This window comes from Aspergillus multicolor (genome assembly GCF_047715735.1).
Source record: "Aspergillus multicolor strain CBS 133.54 unplaced genomic scaffold BDW74scaffold_11, whole genome shotgun sequence".
Classification (NCBI taxonomy): domain Eukaryota; kingdom Fungi; phylum Ascomycota; class Eurotiomycetes; order Eurotiales; family Aspergillaceae; genus Aspergillus; species Aspergillus multicolor.
The window spans coordinates 261,100-276,966 of record NW_027395962.1 but is presented as its reverse complement, the minus strand read 5'-3'; the positions used below and the strand labels follow the sequence as shown (position 1 = coordinate 276,966).

Here is a 15,867-nt window from a genome sequence, read left to right as displayed (position 1 = left end):
TTTGCGCGACTGTCAGTCCGATGATCTAAAATTTCGGCGATAGGAGAATAAAAACGACATCTGAGACTACCACGGTGGCTCGACATCTTTACGGCAGGGTTAACGCCGAAACGCGGGGACAATTGCAATCTCGATAATGCATGGCCAGATGGCGTGCCCATGGATGGCATCATTTGTGCATCCAGCGAGAAATCGGCCAGTGTCGATATTGGAGTGCCAAGTCAACAACAAGATCCTTATCTACGAGCCATCCTTGGCCAAATGGTGCAATGCCTCAGATAACATCCTGTATAAAGTGACCAAACAATCAGTGCACCATGCAAGCGCCTCGAGAACAGACCTTGGGTAGTCATTCATCAGGATGTCGACAGTTTACCAGCCCTGGAAAGCCCGTACAACGGTGTCGGAGCTTGATGGGATCTCCTCGTCTGCAACCACAGCAATCGCGCTCTCGTCCGATCTAGGCGAACCAGTAGTACGAACGCGCAAGTTCTTTTTCCAGCGCAAAGAGAAGCTCGATCCGGAAGCAATTGCCACTCAGCCATCTGTGTACGACAATCCGGAGACGGCCAAGGAGTATCGGCCTCGTGACGACTGGGAGAACATCCATCGCTTCGACCCGGCAGCGAGATGGACATGGGGAGAAGAAACCCGACTCGTCCGCAAGATCGACCTGAGGATCATGGTGTTCGCTTGCGTTATGTTCATGGCGCTGGAACTTGACCGAGCGAACATCGGCCAGGCTTTGACTGACAACCTGCTGGATGACCTTGGGATGAATACGAACGGTGTGTATATTTCGCCAGTGCGAATGTGCAAGGCTAATGGACTGCTAGACTACAATCTCGGAAACACTGTGTTTAAGCTTTCATTCCTCTGTGCAGAGCTGCCGTCTCAGCTGGTCAGCAAGTGGATCGGCCCTGACCGGTGGATTCCGGCTCAGATTACACTGTGGTCTGGCGTGGCCATGTCGCAGTATGCGTTGAGTGGACGCAGTTCGTTTCTCGCCTGTCGAGCACTGCTTGGCATTCTCCAAGGTGGCTTTATCCCTGACGTAAGTACATTGACTGTGTCGTTGCGCTTAGGTCTAATCAATGTAGATCATCTTGTACCTCTCGTATTTCTATAAGCATCACGAGATGACCATTCGACTGGGTTACTTCTGGACGGCCATGAGTATGGCTGATATCGGCGCGAGCTTTCTCGCGTTTGGCCTGCTTCATCTCCGAGGTGTACAAGGCCAGTCCGGATGGCGTTGGCTGTTCCTATTCGAGGGTCTCCTCACATTGTTGATCGGCCTGGTAGCATTTGTGCTCATGCCACCAGGTCCTTGCCAGACGGCCAACTGGGCACGCGGAAAGGAGGGCTGGTTTACCGAGCGGTATGTTCTGTCTTATGTGCCCAAGCAAAGACTAACCAAGGCAGAGAGGAGACGATCATCGTCAACCGGGTAATACGCGACGATCCCAGCAAAGGAACTATGCACAACCGCGAGCCCATCACCCCTAAGCTACTCTGGAAGAGTCTCTGCGACTATGACCTTTGGCCGATCTACATAATTGGACTGACCTTTCAGACCCCCATGACCACTCCGCAGCAGTATCTGACCCTCACGCTACGCGGTCTAGGGTTCGGCACATTCACGACCAATTTGCTCATTATTCCAAAGGAGATCTTGCACATCACAACCATGGTTCTCTTGTCGTACTCAGCCGAGGCGGCAAAAGAACTGACCTTCATTTCCATGCTCGGCCAGATATGGGCGTTGCCGTTTGTCGTTTACCTGTACGTCGTCGACATCAGCACCGTGAACAAGTGGGTAGTGTGGGCTGTCATGACGTTGTTTCTCGGTTATCCAAATGGTATAACTCTCGGACGACCTTTCCCTGGGCATTGAACTAATTGTATCATAGCCCACCCAATCCAAGTCGGCTGGAACTCGCGCAATTCAAACACCGTCCGCTCCCGCACCGTGTCCGCAGCGATGTACAATATGTGTGTGCAGTCATCTGGCATCATCGCCTCCAATATCTACCGGGAGGACGACAGCCCGCGATACCGGCGTGGCAACCGCGCACTTGTAGCCCTCGTCACAACCAACATTGCCATCTACTGCTTGACTAATGTCTACTACGTCTGGAAGAACAAGCGGCGCGAGAGGAAGTGGAACTCGATGAGCGAGGCGCAGCAGCTGGAGTATTTGAGTACGACTACGGATGAGGGGAACAAGCGGCTGGATTTCAGGCTCGCTCACTAGCCCACCAGGACGGACTCACTCGCCAGTGGGCGCATCACCAGCTGGAAATTACGATACTCGGCTTTATAGCAACTGAACAATCTTTTCAATTCAATCTATCTCCCAATTTTTAATGGTAACATCGCATGAAAGAAACCAACCCCAGCACCATGTCAACTCAACACCTCACTTTCTCAAAAGCTTATGCTGCAAAAACAACAACCGCTGCAACGTCTGACACTCCTGGATATCCCCAAAAACTTCATACTTCCACCCCTTGACACCACCCCCCTCCACCTCCGCAAAGATCTCGTGCATCAGCTCCTTGGTGACCTTGACCCCGTCCTCCACATCAACCAGCACAAAGACCTTGACATACGGGTGCCCCTTGCTGTCCTTGGAGCGCGTAATCAGCCAGTGCAGCCTGGGGTCCGGGTGCGTCCCCCTGAGCGCTTTGCACAGCTGATTGCCCAGTGTGGCCTTGCTGGGGACCTCGAGGGGGAATTTCTTGGCGAACCCGATTGGGTAGACGCGCTCGGAGGGGAAGACGTCGGCGACTTCGAACTTGTTGTAGGCTTCGCGCACGAGGCGCGCGTAGATGGGTTTGCACTCTGGGCAGAGTTTCATGGGGCCTGTGCAGGCTGTGGAGTAGGGCATTTTTGCGGGTGGTAACGAGGTAACGTACCAATTGTATTTAACGTGAGTGGTTCGATAGTCCCTAGCTGACTGACGCAGTTGCTGGTGCTTGACTTTGTTGTCGATGTTTTGATGGTGGTGAATGCGTCTACTATTCCATTCGGAAGTTTGACCTTCCTTATATAGCAGAGGCGCTTTGTTTTTACTTGCTATGGGGAGATTGGTGCCGGTTGTTGGTGCAGTCAAAGGACTTTGTTGGCTGCATGTTTGTCTTCTTTCAGCTACGACAAGGGATGTCAATAGGATCTCTGTGCTCTTCGGTGAGCTGGGTCCAAAGAAATTCAGATCATGACAAAGGGCCATGCTACGAGACGAGGAGGCCTAGAGACCGAATAAACCTTGCTGCTTTGTCCCTACATGCAAGCGTGCCCATGGTCGATGGGGTTGAAGTCGCATACTATGGGCGATGCTAAAGAAGCAAGATCAATGGCCCAATGCAGCAATTGACTCCGCCAGTCGATTGACTCCAAAGGCCATTGTCTTGCCCGAATGAGATGCGCACTGGAACAGGCAGGCAGCGCATGATGCCCCTTCACTGTGCAAGCAATCTGCTTTGTATCGACCACAACAACCAGGAACAAAGCGCCTCAGGTATATAGGACACCACGCTGCATCCCCTCTGGCCTCATCATGATCAGCACATCTCAACAAGATCAACAACCATACAACAATCCAACCCACCAACCCCATTCCGATCCGACTTTTCCTAAAATAACCAAATCCACCTACAAACTGCCGCCACCATGCTCTCCCACTCCAAGTGCACAAGCCCCAACACCCTCTGCCCTGAATGCAAGGGCATCTACACCGAGCTCGCCAAAAACGCCTACGAGCGCTTCAAAGTAGAGCAGATCTTCCCCAGCCCCCGCGTCTACACCCTCGTCTTTATCAAGGACTGCCCCGCCGAAACGCAGTGGTCCAAGTACTTTGTCCCGCTGGCCATCCGCCTGCGCACCGTCTTTGAGGAGATCACCAGCGACCGTCCCGAGGTCGATTACCACAAGGCGCTGGTGAAAGATAAGAGTGGAAAGAAAGTCCTCCGTGTGAAGATCCTGGTTAATGCGGCGAAGCCCGTGGAGGTTGATAGTGCGCTTATGCAGGATGTTTTTGGGGCGGAGGGGATTGGCGAGAGGGGGTGGAAGCGCCAGGAGATTGAGGGGGATCAGTGGCAGACGTTGTTGCGGTTGAGATTTTATCGGGAGCTGCATCTTTGATTTTGATAAGTATTGAAATCATGGTGTGTCCTGTTTCTTCCTGATGATATTTATGCTTGTTCTGTTTTGTTTTATTGCCTGTTTAGTGTTTAGTTCATCAGCTGTTTTGCTCAGTGATTAATATCATTGTCTACCCGCTTTATCCTGTAGTCGCGCCTGTACCGTGTCTGGCTCCACCTCGCGCCATGGCTGCAGTTATATATGTTTTGTCAAGAATCGTCAAGAATTCAGCAATTTGAGAATCCAGGATTAGCAAGAGGAACAGCCAGTCACCCCATCTTTAAAAATTGCCCAGTGATCCATATACCTGCTGTAGACTACGCCGAACTTCGAAGGGCGAGCATGATTACAAGCAAGCTTATTCTCACTCTTCACGCAATAGCGAGAATTCATAGCAGGCTTGATGTCGCCTGTTTTAAATTTATGCAGCATTTGGTTATATATGCAACAATAGTTGTATTTCTTCATCAACTGGCAAGGTGGCCGAGCGGTCTAAGGCGCGCGGTTAAGGTCCTATTAGAACCTCCTCTTGATCATCAAGTTTCCGCGTCATTAATTTGGCGTGGGTTCGAATCCCACCCTTGTCATTTCTTTTTAGCTTTTTGCTTTTGCGATGTCTGGTTGTTGTGGAGTGAGTGGTGGTGGAGTGGTCCGTAGCGGAGCCAGCTCGGTGCTGCTTGCCCTAACTGCGCGATAAATGGTTGGATGGATGGACCACGTTCAAGCAATAAACAGGGCCTCAACTTTTCTCTTTTCTCCTTCCATACAGGACGCCAGTAGAGACTGGTTAGCCTGGATTTTCTGTTCCCTATGGTGGCATAATAGTCGTCTCCAGTGTCGTTATGGTAAGTGCGTAACGAGTCTGCCTATGGAACAAGGCCGGGAGGCCGGGCCCTGTGCAACCCGTACAGCAACCACATCAACAATCTGAATAGCCTACCGCTGCAACCATTTCTTCGGGCTTTGCTCTGTCTCAAATGAGCAAGCCATTGCTCTCCACTGAATCATCATTGGGATTGGTCATTCCTGCCCATATGATACCCGGAGGGCAAAGACATATGTACTACTCACTGTACTGTAGCTGACTGAAGCTGAAGATTATTAATTCAGCGGACGAACCTTCGATCTTGGATTCCGAAGCGTCTTAAATCCCGACGATGGTCAGCCCAATAGCAGATGCCGATCACCGGCAGGTTCGTACGACGAGCGCCTAGAGATCGGTGTTTGAGGATGAGGCCATCGGCGGGGTAAATGGCGAGAGCACCGGATACGGACAACAACAACAAAAGTAAGTATCCAGGCTGCATCACCGAAGAGCTGTGGTTGGCACGGTGTTCGAACAAAGTTTAGCACGCAATTGAGCTGGAGAGAGATTAAGAAAAGGGCCAGCCTCTGCCTTCTTGGTCGCCGTCCTCCACTTCCCCTCAACACCATCGAGTATCCAGCATCATCACAATAAACAAACATGACCGTCGCAAAGGAGTTCGAAGCAGCGAACGAAAAGTATTCAGCCTCCTTTACAAAAAGAGGCTTGCAGCTGCCCCCCAAGCGGTAACGTCACCACTTCTTTGTTTTGTTCGGCGCTAACCTGACGGGTACCGAGTGTAAAGAAAGGTCGCCATTGTAGCCTGCATGGATGCGAGACTTGGTATGCCCCTACTATTAGTTCAACCTGTGGCAGCTTTCTGGTTATAACTAACCATGTCCAGATACCGCTCGAGCCCTGGGCCTCGAAGAAGGCGACGCCCACGTCATCCGCAACGCCGGCGGCCGGGCTAGCGACGCCCTCCGCAGCATCATCATCTCGCAGCAGCTGCTTGGGACGCGGGAAATAGTCATTATCCATCATGTAAGCTCAAGCTTCCAGTCATCCCCACCTCCCTTTCCAGTTCCAACGCAATACCACTAACAAGCGCACTCCAGACCGACTGCGGCATGCTAACATTCACCGACGACGCCATCCGCACCAAGATCCGGTCTGATATCAGCCAGAACGCAGACCATATTGCTTTCCTGCCGTTTTCGGATCTCACGCAGAGTGTGCTTGAGGATGTTCGTCTGCTGAAGGAGAATCCCCTCGTGCTGGATGTGCCGGTGACGGGGTATATCTATGAGGTTGAGACGGGGAAGATCGTGAAGGTTGAGTAGGGTAGTTTGGTCTGTGGAAGTGGCTGTGAGGAGAGATTGGCGTTGTGGTGATTTGGATGGTGGTTAGGAGTTGAGGTTTGGAGTTGGTAGGTAAGGTAGCGAAGGAGGCATTCATATTCCAGACTGGGCAAATTGGTATGTCACGAAACAGACAGGCAATCAATTCACTTATGTGAACGGCCTAGATGCAGCTTACCCTTAGACCCTCGCCATAATTTGCATTGCATGGAAACTCAACTTGTGGATTCCAAGCGCTACGCAGTCCTCAAATGGTAATTCGATATGAGGAAAGAAGCCATAACGGGTGACAGTCCCGTATGAACATGGTCCCCTCGATGCCAGCTGCAAGGCTCAGATGGTGGAGACTGGCGGGATAGGGAGGGCTTGTGGGAGATGGCCCTTTGGAACAGCGAGGGTAGTGAATTGGATTGGTAGTTCCTGTGCCATGTAATGAGCTACTGGATACATGTTTGCCTGATGTTGTACTAATACCCTACAATAGTATACCCGCATCTTTCAAAGTACAGAGTTGAAGCATTCACTATCTATCAGCCCACTGAATGAGAAGAAACAGACAGCTCTTGCTACTTGTCTACAAAAGCATGACTTCTCCTCTGATCCCTTCCTTTCTCTTCCTTCACCCCCTCTCTCAGTATTGCCTCATTTCCCATTACACTTGAAGCTTGAGTCCTCTTACCTCATCTCAACGAGCCAACTAATCCCACTTCCAAGCAAGCCAAGAAAGAACCATCATAACCTATATTCTCAACCACAATGCAAATCGACCGCGATATCCTCATAATCCTCTACTTCGCCCTCGTCGGCAGCGTCATATCCTTCGGCACCATCTACCTGAACGGCGGATACAGAAAGCTCGCTGCATTCATCATCACGCGCCGCGTCCATAAAGCTCGTCGCAATGCCGACCCTGAAATCGACGCCGTAGAGCTCCAGGATCTTGCCTCCCATCGGCGTCTCCGCCATCGTCTCCCGTACGGTTTGCGCCCTTTATCCGAGCGTCTTTCCCTTCGTTCCAGCCTTCGATCTGAGCGTTCACCGTATGACGAGGAGGATGTCGAGGCGCATGTTTATGAGTACTATCTGCTTTAGACTTGGAAGGCTCGGGGTTACTTGATGATGGGATGGGGTGGGTAGTGGACGTCACCGCCCAAGGACAGGATAGGCCTCTCTGCCATAAAGTCGTTCTTCTTACGACACGAGTGATGCTGCTCGGTTCTCGCATTTTAGTAGGGTCTCAGCCCGTGGCCTGCATATACATGTATCCATGTAGCAAGATGTACTTCGATCCACAATAAAAAAACATACTTCGGGACTGTTGTGGCCAGCGTAGCAGACGGGAGAGAATGGAAGGCGCTAAGGTCACTGGACAAGGCAGCAACGAAGCGAGCTCAAGCTCTCTGCTGCTTGATAACAAATAAAATCCCCTGCATTCTTTTGCTCTCTCTCTCTCTCTCTCTCTCTCTCTCTCTCTCTTGAGGACAAAGAACTTAAGAGGCCAATATCACAACCCTCCCTCTTTTTCTAGTATTTTTTTGCGGAAACGAAGGTCAGCCCCTTCCACGGCTCGAAGCCTGTTATCTTTACGAGGTCTCGAGAGGTTAGGTACTCGAGGTCGAATGACAATGCTGGCCTTCGTTGTTCGGGCGGGTCGCTGTAGGCGTCTTTGTTGACAGCGCTACTCATCTATATCGTGCCCTAGCAGCAGTGTACAAAGGGTTTTATGGTTGTTCGCGACTAGTTACCCGCTCTGCTTCATGGTATGGACTAGATCTTTTTTACTCGTTCTTTTTCGTCTTCATGTTTATGCCTGATAGTTTGAGCGTGACCCGTCGTCAAAGAAAAGATACTCAAAGCGGAACAACAAAGCGAAAAAAGACCTTTTGTTCTCCGAGCTCTTTTTCTTTTACAGAGCAATGTTTCAGGTTGAATGCAAGCTCTTGCTATAAAGAAACCCTTAAAGACCGCATTGTCGAGAAGTCGCTGGGTCTTGGATAGAGAGGCTGCAGCATAAATGGTGCGTGTTTCCCCTTCTCGCTGAAAGGCCATGAAACTCGAGTCTTTCGAATTATTACAACCGAACTACCAATTCTGACCGATAGTCTGCTCCTTGTCCTATCCAAAATGGCCCCCTTTCCTCTCTTCGACCTTCCTCCGGAGCTCGTCCTGGGCGTGCTTGAAGCGAGCGAAGCAAGCGACTTGGCAACATTCATCCGGACATCCCACAGTGCCTGGAACATCGGACACCCTGTTCTCTACTCCGGGCCTGTCGAGCAGAAGCAGAAGGCGCTGATCTGGGCTGCAGAGAACAACCGCCCTCAGGTCATAGAGTTGATACTCGATGGCCTCCTGCCCGCCCTCGCAGAAAACCGTGCGTTCCGAAAGGAAGTCTTCTCGGCCGCTGTCCGAGGCGGATGCTGCTCCTTGGTGAAGCTTCTCATTGAGAAGGGAGCTGAGCCTTTGTCTGTCATAACTGAGGCCGTGAGCGCTGAGCAGCCCGAAGTCGTCAAGCTCCTCTTGCTTCGCGGTGTTCCCAAACCGACCGAGCAGGATAGTTGGCCCCGTGAAGTCGGTTACGACATTATCTGGCACTGTGCTGCATTGAAGGGCTCCACAGAGGTGGTCGAATTGATCCTCGCCTCCGAGCCAGGACTCGATGTCAACTGGGCCGATCCGAGAGGCTGCACCGCGCTCCTAATGGCGTCCGCTGCAGGCCGGATTACCACTGTGAACTTCCTTCTTGCTCACAACGCTGACTCCAATGTCACCAACGCGCAAGGCCACACCGCACTGTCCGCGGCCGCTCGGGGTGGTCACACCGATGTCATGCAGGCGCTCCTCCATGCCGGCGCAAAGGTGGACGGAACAGAGGAACAAAGCCCCCTCAAGCACGCCGTCCAACAAGGCCATGATGAAGCAGTCGAGCTCCTACTCGCACACGGGGCCACGATCAACCGGGATCAAGGCAGCTTCGGCGAAACCACACTCCATGAGGCCGCAATGAACCGCGACACCCGCATCGTCCGGTTCCTGCTCAAACACGGAGCCGACGTCGATCACAAAGACCAGCTCAATATGACGCCGCTCTGCTACGCAACAGCGTGTCACGAAACTTGCAAGCTGCTCCTCGACGCGGGAGCCAGCGTTGAGGCCGACGGTAATATTCCGCTGATCGAAGCTACGATCCGCGACAGCCGCGGTGTCGTCGACTTGCTGCTCGCCAAACGCCCAAACGATTTCGAGCGCACCGATCTCCTCGGCCGCACGCCCCTCGCCGTCGCAGCAGAGCATAATCGGTCGGAGATCCTGCAGCAATTGCTCGATCTCGGCGCCGATGTGAACCGGACGGACCATGGCAATCAGACGCCGCTGTCCCATGCGGTGGAGAAAGAATCCACCGAGTGCATTGAGATCCTCCAAAAGGCCGGTGGCCGCGAGACCGAGTTCAATAGAACCATCCCCGCCGAGGTCCTCCAGCTGTTTGGGACGATTGTGGCTGGCCTTCGTCGGCCTTGAATCTTGATACGGCCTTCCGTCGCCACGGTATCAGTCTCGATATTCTCCTTGCGTTTTGTTTTCTCATTACTTCATTCTCTTACGTTGAATAATATAGACACAGCTTAGTCATGTGCCGTGGATTTACCGCAACTTTCTTTAATCAAGTTTAGTCAATTGCATCTCGATAATAACATGATTTTTCTGATCAGCAGACCGCATGTAATTTTTGCAAGCAAACTATCGTTCCCATGGCCTAAATGTACCTCTTGAAAACAGAAAAGCCTGTCATTGTAAGGAACGAGCCATATATTGTCATAATACCAGGAATACGACGAGTAGACAGGAAAGCGCAGGTCCGGAGGGCACCGTCGTGATCAGTATGTGGTCACGTGAAATGCTGAGCCCTAGGTACCTCTGTTGCAGGAGTCAAGACCTGGCAACCACAAGGAAAACCACCAAACTATCATGCGAGCTATGCCCTGGGGTATCCTGGTAGATGGCATGTAGTTGGTAGCACACCGCGCAGCAGGCTGATTTGGCGCTTTGTGGTACGAGTCCAGGCAAGCCTGAACTGCCTACCACGGCGAGGGAGCACCAAACGTAAACAACAAAGTACCCGCGGCGCCTTGACAACCAACCAACTAATAATACAAATTGAGGCGTCGGTGTGATAATACCTAGGGTGGTTTGCTTCCCAAGCATCCATCACCCGTCTGACTCAATTCAGCGCCCGCTCGACTTTTCTTTCCGTCCCGCTCCGCTCCCGCGCTGAGCTCTTCCCGCCCTGTGGTTTCCGTTCGCCTTGCGTACTCTTCGCACTTCTTCTACCTTCAATCATTTTGGAACTATGATACAACCAACTGCCTGCTCATCTCCTTCACCCATGGCTGGCTGGAGTGTAGTAGTAGACAGGTAATGAAGCGGATATCAAGAAGATTCAAAATTATCGAAAGAAAAAAAAAGAATGACAAGGGTGGGATTCGAACCCACGCCAAATTAATGACGCGGAAACTTGATGAGATCAAGAAGAGGTTCTTATTAGATACCTTAACCGCGCGCCTTAGACCGCTCGGCCACCTTGCCTGTTGATGGAATTGAGCTCTTATTTTGATATCATACCCCTATGAAACAGACAAAATCGCCGTCGACCCCCGTCGCTGAACAACAAGCTCGTGTAAATAACGGCCTTTGGAAATTTCAAACACTTACGGTACCAGTATTCTTGGAATTCAATACTGGCAGAAGAAACTGTCGACCTGCTCTTATCTCAAGTCCTCGCCAAAGCCAAGTAAGTCAACGACTTGGATTGGCATGTCGGCTCGTCACCACCTAATGCTTGGGTAGTCTGCGGTATAGGGTACGCCTGGGAACCGTTGTGGTTAGGAACCCGCTACGATAAAGCTTGTGCCCTTGGATGTGCTCTGGATGCTTTGTCTGGCCCTGGTGCTGTGTGATGTGGGCGCGCTTCATGTGGCATTGGCGCTAGCCCTAACTTACTGCGCCTAATGCACTCGGTCTATATGGTTGGACGAGACGAAATCGGGGAGGGGGGAGGGGGGGGGTGCCTGGTTCACTGTGATACTGGGCATTTTGGATGGCCAAGTAAGAAAGGAATTTATTTCCAAATGGGGTATGCACCGTGAAATGAGATGTATTCAAAGTAGGTCCAGTCCAGCTGACGAACTCAGAGTGTCCCAGGTTATAAAGTATATATATATACAAATACGAAACAACCCAAGACGCAAAACCTACAGCCTACATTCCCGGAAGCCTCGCCTGCTCCTCCAACATCGCCTCAACATCCATCGCAGACGGCAACCCACTCCGTGACTGATACTCCGGCAGCCTCTCATCATTATCCCCCCAGCGCCAAATATGCATCATATCCCACTGGTTGAACGACCCATTATTAGCCTCAAACTCGTCCTCCGTATAATCCGCAATATACGTGGGCACCTCAACCGCCAGCTCAGAGGTAAGATCGTAATCCTCCCAGAGGATCCCAAACCACCGCGCAATGAAGAAATTTTTCGGGCCCGGCGGAGTCGAGATAAAAACCCCCTCGAACAGATCGAGGCGGTCGGATGGCAGTGTGCCGAGCGGGATATACTCTTCGATTACCAGGTCGTATGTGAAGTGGTGGACTCCCGGGCTTGGTTGGGACTCGTTGTACCCGTGGGGTGTTGCGAGCGTTATGTAGGAGCGTGATTTGGAGTTGGCTATGTCGGCTCGCGCCGCGTGGAGGTCGGTCAGGAAGACGACCCATTCGCGGCAGGCTTCGTCGCCGGTGGCGTGGCGGATCGCAAGGATGATGTCGAAGTGAGTGCTGGCGTCTGCTCTTTTTGGGCTCGCGCCGTGCTTGAATTTATTGTTTGTTGCTGGGTGAGGAAGTTTATGAGCTTGGATGAGGATTTTAGAGGGTGGAATGGGGCGGCTTTCTGGTCTTGTAGGGCTTTGGGGTTCATGCGCTCGCCGGAGCGTCTGCGTCCGTATGTTGGGTGTCTACTGCTGTTCATGGTGTTGGTAATGTTGTGCTGTGCTTGTATGGGTTTGATTGTGTATGTGATATGTCAACGGGGTAGCAGGTTTGCTGTGATTAATGCTGCCCCAAATTCTTGAACCCTGGGATGGTTATATAGTTCATCTCCTGGGTCAGTCCACATTGTTGTTGCTTTCTGGTAGATGTGCCTATTTTGAGCTTGAGACAGCTATATGCTGTCTATAACCCTGGCAAGACATGCTGTGAATGACATCTCGGTTGGAGAAGTATACCATTTCGACACTCGGGCGAATGCTTTGTACATGGTGCATCGAGGCTGTTTGGCAGTACTTAACTGCCCGCAACATGTTGCATATTGTCAGGCTGGCTATTGGTTTCATGGTTGAGAACTGGTAAGCCGGCCTTTTGTCTGTGATCTTGCTTTGCATATTCTGCTCTGGCGTGTATGTGGTCTTTGTCAGTAGGAACCATGTATCAAGGCTTTGTTCGAAATTTTGTGTCAAAAATGGTATTCGACGCATTGTCTGCTCCAACTGAGCAAACCCTCGGTCCTGCTGCAGTTTTACCTACCATTATCTAAGCGGTCCATGAATCACGCAGTAGCCCTCTGTTTGGGTATGTAACACAGTGCTCATGGATCGATTCCAGCGTTATCTATCTAACTGCCCATGTGTGATGCTCGGTTCGATTGGCAGGTTTCCTGTTTGGGGCTTGGAGAGAGCAAATTTACAGCGCGTTACTGTCTTTCTGGTGTGTGTGCTGCTCATTTCACACCTGTCTGGTGTCAGAGGCGCAGCTGGCGTTGTTTGGATTAGGGCTTTGACCGTGATATATATCTTGTGAGGAACCCGCGACGTCGGAACGCTCTGTCGAGGATACTAAGCGATCAAATGGTACTTCAATAAGCAAGAAGGTATTAAGAAAGATATGAGTACTTGTCAGCCGTGAGCAGGGTCGCAACGAAAGGTACAGCAGCGCGAGTCGCGGCATACGGCATGCTTGCGTGTCGGAGTGAGTAACTAGGGCTTCGTCGACAGGGGATAGGGTCTCTATTTTATATTTAGAACATAGAGCAAAAACACGCAACCTTCTTCAACAATCGGGCAGGATGGCCGAGCGGTTAAGGCGTTAGATTAGAAATCTAATCCCTTCGGGGTCCAGAGTTCGAATCTCTGTCCTGTCGATTCTCTTTTTTCCCTCCTGTTTTTCTTGACCCATATCACACTGTATTCAACTGATGAATCAGCATCCTGCTGCTAATACTATATGGCACGGTGGCACGGTGGCACGGTCAGATTTGCGAAGGAGTCCTCGATTACTGCTGAACATATATCCGTAGCCATATTATTACAAAGGCCTGCAGCATTGAACAAGCCCATGAAACCCCCGAAAGCGCCCATCGGTTGCCCGTAAACAAGCACGCATCGTGCGAGTACTGCTCTGCAACAGCAAGATGAATGCTACCTCGACGGCTGACTGTAACTGTTTAGTCGTATGCCGCAAGCAGCAGTAGCTAGACAGGTCTCCTGTTCGGCGCGTATAAAGGACATGACGGACGAAAAACGCTGAAACGTATAGATTCTGTTATGTCTGTTATGGATAGTTTATATAGACCATATAACTTGTTGATTACATTAGATGTTGTCATAACTTGCTCGCACACCTGACCCTTGAGTGACATTCTGGACCACGAGATAAGACAACAGGACAGCCCACACATCACGCAGGCGCAGCGCGGAAAGCGGCCGCGCTCGAATCGATTCTTCGCTTCGCGGTGAACAGACCGGCAACACCGCGTTCCTGGTTTCGACCGAGCCAGGGCTTGCGGGCCTCTCCCAGGACCTTGCGACCGAGGTAGTAGACAAGCTGACCAACGATGATGAGGACAAATGCAATCGGGTACATCCAGTGGACGCTGTAGTGGAACACCTGTATGCCGATAATAACACCCCAAAAGTTCATCGTCAGAAGAGAGATGTTGAAGAAGGCTGCCGATGCAAGGCGGAACAAGAGTGGCGCCGTAGAGTAGAAGATCGATAGACACAAGGTGTATCCAGTCAAATACCCGCCTACCTGGCCGTCCCAGTGCGCGTGCTGGATAGACTTGCGATCGAAGATTGCCGCCTGAACACCGTTGATGATCATGCCGAAGAATCCCATCTGACCGATAACTTCGTACACGGGGGCTGTACTGACGAAAAACTCCTCTCCCGTGTTCGCGAGGCCGTAAAAGGTCGCTCCCAGCAGTGCGAATAGGTCACCCTTTATCTGGCTGCCGCTGGAGAAGTCGCCCCCGTTCGTGCCTTGGATATGATCGGACGCAATCAATATGCCCATACCACCAATGCAGATCAGGATTCCGAGCACTTGAGAGATGTGATAGCGAACGCGAAGGAACAGGAAGGACACGACGACCACGATGACGATTGCCCAAAAGTTGATCAACTGTGCACTCATCATGGTGGTATACTCGTAGGCCAGTACCATGAAGTAGTTGCCTTCGACATCGCAAAATGAGAGGATGATATCTATAGCGGGAACCGTTAGACAAAATCGACGAGTAATGTGCGCATCGGAACAAGCAACAACTCACATTTCCACCCACGCTTCCAGAGCATCTGAAACCAGCCCTTGATACCATATTTGTAGATAGTGTACGACGTGAATATGATGTTTAAGAGACAGTAGTTGAAGAACGTCTGGAAGGCTGGGATGTTGGTATTCTTGTTAGCGAGAAGCGTGTTGAAGGTGTTGGTGCCGGTGTTTGTGATCGCTAGAAACTGTCTATAAATCGGAGGTGTCAGCTGTGCATGAGTATGACCTAATCGAGCGAGCTTACCCAAGGAGCAGGGTTACGTAGAACTCCTTGGTCCGAAAGTAGGCGAAGAAGCCTTTCTTCTCTTGATCGAGCTCGTCCACTGCCGTCGCCGGCGCAGCATTGTCTCCCGAGTAGTTGGCGTCGGCGGAAACTACCGTTGAAACTTCACCGGAGTGATCTGCGACCGTGGTCTGAATTGTTGGCTGGTGCTTGCTATCTGACATGTCGGAGGGTTGTTCGTCGCGACTCGTAACAGGGCTGAGGGTGCGGCCGCACTGATGTGGGGTAACAAACGAGGTGGGGATGGAAGATAGATAAGGCGGGTTCGACGATGGGAGCTTTCCGGACCTGACGAGCGCAAAACTCCCTGAAGTTGCTCGCTCGCGGTCTGCTGATATATCACAATCGAAGAAAGTGGGATGTCAGGAAACCAAGAGCAGGAAAAAAGCAAAGATCGAGAGGAGAGCAAAAAGTTGCAGAAGCTGGCAGATAGCCCCGAGGCGGCGGGTCGGCAGTTGTTCCTTATTGGGCAAGAACCGGTCTGGGCTTGAGATCTAAACGAGACCGAGACCTCGTGGGGGGTTTTTGTGCCAATCAGGGGGATGGGTTCAAGTCACCTTTGCGGTTGAAATCGGGGGCTGTCAAAATCCTTGCAGGGAAAGTGGATGGTCGGTGTTCTCCGACAGCAAGCTCATCACATCCCAGAGCTTGGTGTGGCGAACGTCAGCACTCGACAGAA

The 15,867-nt window shown here is 51.5% G+C and overlaps 8 protein-coding genes and 3 non-coding genes across 11 annotated transcripts; 6 read left to right on the top strand and 5 right to left on the bottom strand.

Annotated features, from left to right (window-relative positions):
* Positions 1–361: 361 nt before the first annotated feature.
* BDW74DRAFT_167677 (putative MFS transporter) lies at positions 362–2,257 on the top strand (the record flags this gene model as incomplete). The annotated part of the gene is made up of 5 exons (XM_073726723.1): positions 362–788; positions 837–1,054; positions 1,101–1,381; positions 1,426–1,862; positions 1,929–2,257. The coding sequence occupies 5 exons, from the start codon at positions 362–364 to the stop codon at positions 2,255–2,257; spliced, it is 1,692 nt and encodes a 563-aa protein (XP_073584150.1).
* A 61-nt stretch (positions 2,258–2,318) lies between these two features.
* BDW74DRAFT_16886 (uncharacterized protein) lies at positions 2,319–3,446 on the bottom strand. Its single transcript, XM_073726905.1, has one exon. It carries the CDS (start codon positions 3,233–3,235, stop codon positions 2,423–2,425), a length of 813 nt encoding a protein of 270 aa, XP_073584149.1. The 5' UTR covers positions 3,236–3,446; the 3' UTR covers positions 2,319–2,422.
* On the bottom strand, positions 2,875–4,089 carry BDW74DRAFT_152621 (uncharacterized protein). The gene is made up of 2 exons (XM_073724400.1): positions 2,972–4,089; positions 2,875–2,926 (listed from the first exon to the last, which is right to left on the bottom strand). Exon 1 carries the CDS (start codon positions 3,620–3,622, stop codon positions 3,356–3,358), a length of 267 nt encoding a protein of 88 aa, XP_073584148.1. The 5' UTR covers positions 3,623–4,089; the 3' UTR covers positions 2,875–2,926; positions 2,972–3,355.
* Positions 3,676–4,146, top strand: BDW74DRAFT_177792 (uncharacterized protein; the record flags this gene model as incomplete). The annotated part of the gene is made up of 1 exon (XM_073728988.1): positions 3,676–4,146. One exon carries the CDS (start codon positions 3,676–3,678, stop codon positions 4,144–4,146), a length of 471 nt encoding a protein of 156 aa, XP_073584147.1.
* A 473-nt stretch (positions 4,147–4,619) lies between these two features.
* BDW74DRAFT_t123 lies at positions 4,620–4,733 on the top strand. The gene has a single exon. It is a non-coding gene; the product is annotated as a tRNA-Leu (tRNA).
* Positions 4,734–5,778: 1,045 nt separating this feature from the next.
* On the top strand, positions 5,779–6,294 carry BDW74DRAFT_177791 (beta-class carbonic anhydrase; the record flags this gene model as incomplete). The annotated part of the gene is made up of 3 exons (XM_073728987.1): positions 5,779–5,794; positions 5,856–5,995; positions 6,070–6,294. The coding sequence occupies 3 exons, from the start codon at positions 5,779–5,781 to the stop codon at positions 6,292–6,294; spliced, it is 381 nt and encodes a 126-aa protein (XP_073584146.1).
* A 774-nt stretch (positions 6,295–7,068) lies between these two features.
* BDW74DRAFT_177790 (uncharacterized protein) lies at positions 7,069–7,404 on the top strand (the record flags this gene model as incomplete). The annotated part of the gene is made up of 1 exon (XM_073728986.1): positions 7,069–7,404. One exon carries the CDS (start codon positions 7,069–7,071, stop codon positions 7,402–7,404), a length of 336 nt encoding a protein of 111 aa, XP_073584145.1.
* A 3,371-nt stretch (positions 7,405–10,775) lies between these two features.
* On the bottom strand, positions 10,776–10,893 carry BDW74DRAFT_t115. Its single transcript has one exon. It is a non-coding gene; the product is annotated as a tRNA-Leu (tRNA).
* A 672-nt stretch (positions 10,894–11,565) lies between these two features.
* Positions 11,566–12,326, bottom strand: BDW74DRAFT_177788 (uncharacterized protein; the record flags this gene model as incomplete). Its single annotated transcript, XM_073728985.1, has 2 exons — positions 11,566–12,248; positions 12,317–12,326. The coding sequence occupies 2 exons, from the start codon at positions 12,324–12,326 to the stop codon at positions 11,566–11,568; spliced, it is 693 nt and encodes a 230-aa protein (XP_073584144.1).
* A 1,086-nt stretch (positions 12,327–13,412) lies between these two features.
* BDW74DRAFT_t124 lies at positions 13,413–13,493 on the top strand. The gene has a single exon. It is a non-coding gene; the product is annotated as a tRNA-Ser (tRNA).
* Positions 13,494–13,677: 184 nt separating this feature from the next.
* On the bottom strand, positions 13,678–15,628 carry BDW74DRAFT_16860 (DUF914 domain membrane protein). Its single transcript, XM_073726862.1, has 3 exons — positions 15,150–15,628; positions 14,904–15,094; positions 13,678–14,838 (listed from the first exon to the last, which is right to left on the bottom strand). The coding sequence occupies exons 1-3, from the start codon at positions 15,350–15,352 to the stop codon at positions 14,030–14,032; spliced, it is 1,203 nt and encodes a 400-aa protein (XP_073584143.1). The 5' UTR covers positions 15,353–15,628; the 3' UTR covers positions 13,678–14,029.
* Positions 15,629–15,867: the final 239 nt, after the last annotated feature.